The sequence below is a fragment of the Mustela erminea genome, chromosome 1 (genome assembly GCF_009829155.1).
Source record: "Mustela erminea isolate mMusErm1 chromosome 1, mMusErm1.Pri, whole genome shotgun sequence".
Taxonomy (NCBI): Eukaryota; Metazoa; Chordata; class Mammalia; order Carnivora; family Mustelidae; genus Mustela; species Mustela erminea.
Genome location: NC_045614.1, coordinates 64,116,790 through 64,124,548, shown reverse-complemented (window position 1 = coordinate 64,124,548; position 7,759 = coordinate 64,116,790). Strand labels below are relative to the sequence as shown.

Here is a 7,759-nt window from a genome sequence, read left to right as displayed (position 1 = left end):
GCGTGGGAGAGGATTCAGCTCTGGGCCTCCTGCCTTCCCGGGCTATGTTCGTGTTGGTGGCAGTCCCAAGAGGCAACCCTGAAGAAATTCCTTACAGTCCACACCCCAAATGTTCAGAAGGCACAGGCGAGCCCTCAAGAGACACCAAAACAAGCCATGAGTCCCTGTAGCAAGAGGGGACTGCATTTCAGAAGGCATGGCAAGCTTCCACCGGGGTCGGCATCAACCAGCTGACCAGAGAGAACCCGTGCTGGGGTTTACCCTTCACTCTCTAAGTGGAAATTAGAAATAAGTAAATGGACGGCTCCAGGTAAGAGAAACAATTTAACTTTATAAAAATGTGATAATACAGTAAGAGTTGATTGGGGTTTTTTCCTTTTTTTTCCGGCAAGTGAAGTTTATAAAAAACACCTGGAATAAAAATTAGAAACATAACCTAATAAAAATTAGAAACAAGGGAACAGAGTCATTTAGAAAGACAATAAAGAGAAAACAATAAGCAGCAAAAGCAGCAGCAACATGGGGAGAAGGTTGGCTCCGCTGTGCGGACAGAGCAATGAAGGACCAACATAACCCAAGCTGTCCCAGCAGGCTGAGCTGGGGGGCAGGGGAGGGGGTGGCAGTAACCAGGAGCGGCATGAAGGCCTCCAGAATGGGACCACACTGACGGCTGCTGGCTCAGTGGGGGCTGGGGCTGAAGCAGTAGCCTCCTTCAGTCAAGAAAAGAGACACATGTAGGGCCACATACAAACACTTTTTGGAATGTCTGCACCATAGCCAAGGCAGAGTTAAGACCACCTTGGAGAGGCAGGCTGGGAACCACCTCCCCGCAACACTCCCCAGGCTTGCCTCCTAGGGCAGAAGTCCCAGGCTCCCGCCCACAGGATGCGGGAGGAGCTCTGGACTACATTCTGAGGTAGTCTAACCGTGACTTGCACAGGGAGCTGAAAATGATCACCAAGAAAATGAAGAGAAGGAGGGCAGAAAAGGCGCACAGACACATAACAGAAGGGACCTTGCTCTTGCTACAAGTAGGTTCACAGATGACCAGAGGGTGTGGCGGGGGTCACAAGTGGCCAGCATTGGGCCCACAGGGACCCTGGACACACGCGGCTCTTCAACTACTTGACGCTGCAGCTGTGTGAAAGGAGATGAGGGAATCCGAGGAGGGATCTCCCAGCTCAGAGCAGTGCCAACTCTGAGGTGAGGGGTGTCCCTTGCTGATGACTCACATCACAATGGTGATGCACCAGAGAACCTCAGAACTTTGGGGTGAGGCATCCCAAGGTGATTTCCACTATAACTCCTCTCATCTGAACAAATTCTAGGGAGAACACTGCTAGACTTACAGGAGAGAGAGTGATCGGATCAAAGCCACCAGTGAGAGAAATAACGAGAACAAAAAATCAAAAGTGTTGCTAGACTCCCCTACTTTTTAAAACTAATTTACATTCCTTTTCTCATCTGCCCAAGCATTCAGAATTTTAAGTCAAGATGGAATGTTCTGAAGGCTTAAGAGGCAGCAACTGTGCAGACGTTAGTATTTTCTCTGCTTTCCACATTTCCGTGGACGCCTTCGAGGACGGAGCTCACCAAAGTCTTCCACTTCATTTTCATAATCATCTTCCTGAACAATACCTGTTTCAAAAGGAAAAAATATGTGTTGTGATGAGCACTGAGTGTTATACACAACTAATGAATCGTTGAACACTACATCAAAAACTAATGATGTTGGCTAACTGAACATAAAAAAAAATGGAAACAAAGTACAGAATAGTGATTTCTTTTTTCACTCCACTATTAAATATAACATACTAGGAAACCTGACATCTCTGTAATCGTTTTAAAATTAAAGTGGGAAAAAAGCCTGATTCAGAGCCCAAGTGAACACCCTTCTCTAGAATTAAGTTCTTACACAGGCTGGTTCCTCTGCCCTCACTTCAGAGACCCTTTAAATGGCAAAGAAATCTAACAAAACCTAAAGACAACCACAAACTTGAGTTGGTATACCAGTTATCTTCTTTATGAAACAATCATAAAGGGCGCCTGGGTGGTTCAGTAGGTTAGGCTTCTGCCTTCAGCTCAGGTTCCTGGGATTGAGCCCTGCATTGGGCTCTCTGCTCAGTGGAGAGCCTGCTTCCCCCTCTCCCTCTCTCTATCTCTCTGCCTGTCTCTGCCTACTTGTGATCTCTCTCTCTGTCAAATAAATAAAATCTTTTTAAAAAAAGAAACAATCATAAAAATCATAGTCCCAGCAGGCACTATATTCTAAAGATTTTTACTGCCATAGATATTTATGCCAGGTCCCTTCTAGTTTTTCCCAGCTCTGGGGTCAGGATTTTCCAGTAGTATGACGGATTAGGAGGACCCAGAGAAGAGAATTTGGGGACACATGAAATACACAGAGTAAGAAGAAATAAAACCCGGCCCGGAGCAGGCAACAATTGGGATGGGCAGGAGGTAAGACTTCCTAGTTGATAAAGAATTTGTCAAGGTAATTCTGTCAGGAGAGAAACTTGACTTACTCCATATAAGCCCTTAACCCTCTATGGGAAGATCAATGCAAGTTTCTCTAATAATTTTGTTTGCTTCGCTCAGAAATATGTTTGTTTTATATCCCCAAGTCCCAAACAGTGCTGATACATACTAGATAGTCAATAAATATTCACTGTCCTACATGAATGGTTGACACAGGCAGGCATATGTACCAAGAGAAGGCTTTTCAATACTCTGTCTATCCTTGGGAGTCACTGTACTGCATGTGAGTAGTGACTGAATGTCATCTATAAGAGCTCCCGAGTGGCAAGACGTTGTCAAAAAAGCAATTAAAGGGAGCCCTCACAGTCAGATGGAGAAACTCAGATTCTATGTTGCTAATAATCTGACTGACTGGGGGCAATGCTCCTGGACAGTGACTGGCCACTATTGACATCTTAGGCAAGCCTACGTCACACTGACCTGGGAGTCCGCAGAATCAAGAATTACAACACCCAGAGCATCATCCTGGCTTAAAGGGCTGCTTACCTTCCTCCTTTAAGCGGAGTTCTGTCTTCATCAGCCACTCCCGTGCATCCCTGACTGACGGGATCAGAACGTTGACCAGCCGAGCCATCACTTCCTCTGCTACAGACACCAAAGAACAAGGGCTCTACAAGGGCTCTAAGTGACGGGGCTACAGCAGAGACCAGACTACTCAGTACTAGAGCCAAGGCCCCCACCTCCCAGGAGCCTGTCTCTGTGTTTCCCCAGAGGGGTGCAATGGGGTGAGGACCCACAGCCACCTCCTGCCAGCACAAACATAAACTACAATTAAATGCAGCCTGACACCATCACCTGTGTGTCTATAGAGATTCCCAAGAGGAAACCTCTTAAGGAGGCTTTGTTCAACATGTCACTAAACCTTAAACTGGAGTGTCTGGATTACAGAATAAGTTTTAAACATCTAATTTCACTAATTTTATACATAACATGACTTCCACTCAGTGTTGCTAAGAAATAGCTAATAAGGAAGTTAGAGGAAATCTGATTCAAAGGTCACACAAGAATTCTTATTGTTAAAGATTCATACTGGGTATGGTTTAAGAACCCTCCTAAAAGGAAGACACCAGCTACACACCTCCGGATCTTAGTCAAGGGTTCAGCACAGAGTAGGTGTTCAAGAAACAGTCACTGATGAACAGATTGGAAGCTTACAGAGTTTCCTCAAGACTGAACGCTCTCCCTATATCCTTGCCACAGAACTAGTTAGCCAGCCCTTTTTCTTGTCTGTAGTGCCAAGGAAACCATCCTGGCCCAAGATAATCCCAGTGTTTTAACTGGGGGCCAGGGAGTTCAAAGAATGGGGTTTTGCTGTAATGTGAGAACACATGTTCCTCACTTGTGTCTCTGCCAAGGCCAAGTTCTGTTATCCACGGGACAGACCTCGCCACCACAAAGGACTTGACTCTGACCTGTGTTCTCAAAGTCTGGGTTCTACCAGCTCCTGGGCCCCCATTTCTAAAGACCCCCTTACCGCCAGCCCAGGCCTTGCGCCTGTAGAGGTCCTCCACTGTATCGGAAACCTTCTTGATGTTCTCTTGGACCTTCCTCTGCAGCATGTGGCTGTGCTCTTTGGAGCCCAAGTGACTGCGGATCCACATGCTCTGCTCAATGTCCTGCACCACCAGCTTGCCTTCAACAATGGCTGGGTCCACCTTCTCCCGGAAAAATTCGGAGTACTTCTGGTAGGCCACCTGCTGCCTCTGATGACCTTCTAGGTGGATGTGCTGCTCGTAAGACTCGCTATTCCTCTCCCGACCCTCCGGGTCTCCTGGCTCGGCCCCGGAAATGGCCACCACCTCTGAAGCCTCTCCCTCAAATGCTTTCCCGGGGCTGAAATAGTTGTCGGGACCTCGGGTGAACTTCACCCCACACAGGTCGCACTGGGTCCTGTCGACGTCGGCCTTCTTGAAGTTCCCGGCCCCGGGCTCCCTGGTTTCCTCCCGGAAACACTCAGTCTGCGCACTCACCCTTCTCCTCCAGCTGATGCACAAGGACACCACCAGGCAGGCCCTCCTCAGCTTCCGCTGGATGGAAGCCTTCCGCTGCTTCTGGGAAAGGATGGCAGCAAGGAGGCGGTCCCGGTCTTCCAAGGCTAGCTCATCCGTCTCATCCTGACCAAACTCACACTCTGGCTCAGCAAAGTAGTCCACAGAGTCCACGCAGAGCAGGCGGCTCAGTTTCACCTCCTCGTGATAGAGGCCGCGTACCACGGACCCCTTGGTGTGCACACTGTCCCACCGCCAGTGGCAGTCCATGAGGTACTCTTCGTCCCGTTCAGAGAGCAGGTCCTGCAGCGCCTCAGCCACAGACTTCACGTTGACCGCCATTAGCACCCGCTTGACCACCTTCAGGAGCCTCTCGGGAACCTGGTCCGGGCGGTCCATGCTCATCAGCTGCAGCCTCGTCTGGATCTCCTGGAAGTGGCGGTACAGAAGAGGTTTGCAGTACGGCTGCAAAAGCTCCTCGGCATTCACCAGCATCACCAGGCACAGCACCAGAGTCCGCTCTGCCTCTCCAGACACTACATAGTCTATCTCACCAAAGGCATCGAGCAAGACATTGAAGTTCACATTCTCATAGCCACAGAGCACCTTGACGAGGTAGGAGAGGTGGAACCGGAAATCCTGAATGGCTCTTGTCACGTCCTTGGGTTTGTATTCCTGAATGATGGAGAACACGTCCCCGAGCTCCCTTTCCTTCTTGCTGAACAGGAACTCCCAGTAGTGCAAGAGCGCAATGTAGCTCTTGGGGAGGCACAGGATGGCATTCTTCCAGAGGCGCGCCAGGACAACCGCACAGTGGACAAACTGGAACTCCAACAGGGCCACCGTGTTCCCGATGCTGGGGATGAGCGGTTCTTTGCACCTCTTGACCAGGACATTCATGAAGCGGAAAAAGAGCCTCTTGTAGTCTTCTGGGTTCCGGTATACATAGAACTGATCAATGCAGTTCTCCAGCAGCCGGATGAAGCAAAGGTGGGTCTTTTCAGTACTGTCATCATCCTTGTTGGGTGCCAACATGCCGAATTTTCCTTCTATTCCCTTCATCTTGCTGCCTCTCCCCCTGCCCCTTTCCTCTTTTTCAGCCTCTAGAGCTTTGAGTTCCCTGTTGTAGTTGTCCTCCTCCTGGTGGAGAAGCTTTTCAAACTCCTCTGGATAGTTGGAGGAGACAAGGAAAGCCTGCATGGCACTCAGCCACAAGTCTGTGGACTCCCGGCGGCTTCGTGCCCTTTCGTTTTGAAACAGGAAATGGATGTACTCTTTCAGAGCAGATCTGCAGGATCGAAAGGATTTGTAATTTGGTTTGAGGATTTCTTTGCATGCCATGGGGTTTTCTGACAACACTCTCTGATGGAAATGCTTAGGGAAGAGGACATTCAGGAAGGATTTACAAAGGCCATACATATCTGTAGGCAAAATATAACTAATTTCTTCAAGTTCTTCTGCTAAGATTTTAGGGAAGACTTTTTTGGCTTCCAAAAACAACCCACTGATGGCCACCAAGTGCATTTTTGACTGAACCAAACACTTGGCCTCACAACGCCGCAGAGGCCTGTGGAAATCTTTACAGTTTTCATCCTCACATTTCAAGCCTACAATAAACCTCATGCAGACCCCTGGGTAGGTCTTCCCAAGCAGGCTCTGTGTGATCTGACACAGCCTGCCCAAAAGGTGTTTATTGAGGGCTAATTTCACTTGGTCAGTCATTATCAAGAAATAGTCTTTAGTTTTCTTTTCCCTCAAGTTCAAATCCAGGTCAAAAATTATTTTTAATATGGGTCCAGGGTCGTTCTGAGCTATCTGGCAATACTTGGCATCCACCTGAGAAATTCCAAAAAACTCAAAGCAAGACTTGACCATCTCCTTCTCGGCATTGTTGGTCACTCTTTTGAGGGCCCTGACAAGATTGAGGAGGACTTCTAGGCCTCCCGGAGCCAGGGCCAGGACCTTCTCAGCTTCAGCCTCACACTGGCTGGCAGCTTCGTAGAGCGCCTCTACCACTCCAGCTGAGTGATTGAGTGTGTCAAACTTGAAGAAGGCATCCTTGAGCTTTTGAAAGTCTCTCAGGATTACACCCTGGAGGAACTGGGCCTCAGCGATGCCAGACAATTGATTGGTTTGATAGCAGAGGTCAAGGGCTTCTCTCAGAATGGCCTTGGTGTGCTCTACATCTGAATCCCTGGCCACATTGAGGCGGGCAGCCCCCAGCAGACAGGAGGCCTGGAAGTCCTTGTCGGCAGTGAGCCTGGCAGCCTCCAACAGGCAGCCATGTTGTTTCATCAGCAAGGCAGCCTCTTCTCTCCGACCCTCCCTGTTCAGCAGGTCTGCAGCTTCTGCCAGCCGTCCGCGAGACTTCAGGAACACCAGCTGGTCTTCTGTGTCTAGCTTCGAGAGGACAGCCATCATCTCCTTGATCTTATTTGCACTCAGGTACTTTGCTGCTGCTTCCAGGTAAAACTGACTGGCAGAATAAGACAGCTTGGATATGGGAAGGGTCTTGGCCCTTAGCATTTCTTCATACCTACAATGACAGACAACACAAATGTCAACTCATTACCACCCAATAGAAAGTATTCTCCAAAATACAGCACAGAGTCAGTTAACTACAATTCCCACATATAGACATAAATTACAAAATAGGACCTAAACCAACCAGCATCTTTACAAAGCTTCATTTCACACAGATAGAATTAATTCTTTATTCTCCAAAGGAACCAAGCGTTAATATACTTAATTAATGAAACATAATAAAGTTGCAACCTAAGCAAAGGGAAGCTAGGTCTCAAAGTCAATTTGAGGGGCAATAATTATGCATAATCAAAATTATCCCTGAAAAAAAAAACAACTTAAACGTTCATAAAAACATGATAATCATTTTGGGTCTACAAATTCCATTGAGTCTGAGACAGGACTAATGAGAAAGAATGAAGACGGAGACTGCACACATTCCAGCAGGACATTAACCTTCCTCTTATTACCCAAACTGTGATTTTTCTCTTCTACAGGTATGCATGTGGTTGAGTTAGAGTGAGATTAATGAGGCTCTGAATGCTCCCCTTTAGTCTGCTGATCAAAGTCAATATATCCCACTCTGCAGTCCCACAGTTTTCAAGGCACTGGAATAATCCAATAAAACATGCTTGCTTTTGAACTCTCATTGGATAAAATCCATCTCATCACAACCAGGAAAGTGCCCAGGTGCCTTATGATGCCCCAGA

The 7,759-nt window shown here is 47.9% G+C and overlaps 1 protein-coding gene across 4 annotated transcripts in view; it reads right to left on the bottom strand.

Moving 5' to 3' along the window:
• Window positions 1-311: 311 nt before the first annotated feature.
• The window catches only part of TRANK1 (tetratricopeptide repeat and ankyrin repeat containing 1), a 79,054-nt gene continuing 71,606 nt past the window's right edge, over window positions 312-7,759 (bottom strand). For 3 of the 4 annotated variants that reach the window (XM_032355169.1, XM_032355004.1, XM_032355091.1), the window contains 3 exons: window positions 4,013-7,062; window positions 3,025-3,123; window positions 312-1,638 (listed from right to left, as the gene is read on the bottom strand). In XM_032355169.1, the coding sequence (XP_032211060.1) occupies window positions 1,538-1,638; window positions 3,025-3,123; window positions 4,013-7,062 (3,250 nt within the window). In that variant the 3' untranslated portion in view covers window positions 312-1,537. The remainder of the gene's footprint in view (window positions 1,639-3,024; window positions 3,124-4,012; window positions 7,063-7,759) is intronic. The other variant, XM_032355249.1, reaches the window with a different exon arrangement.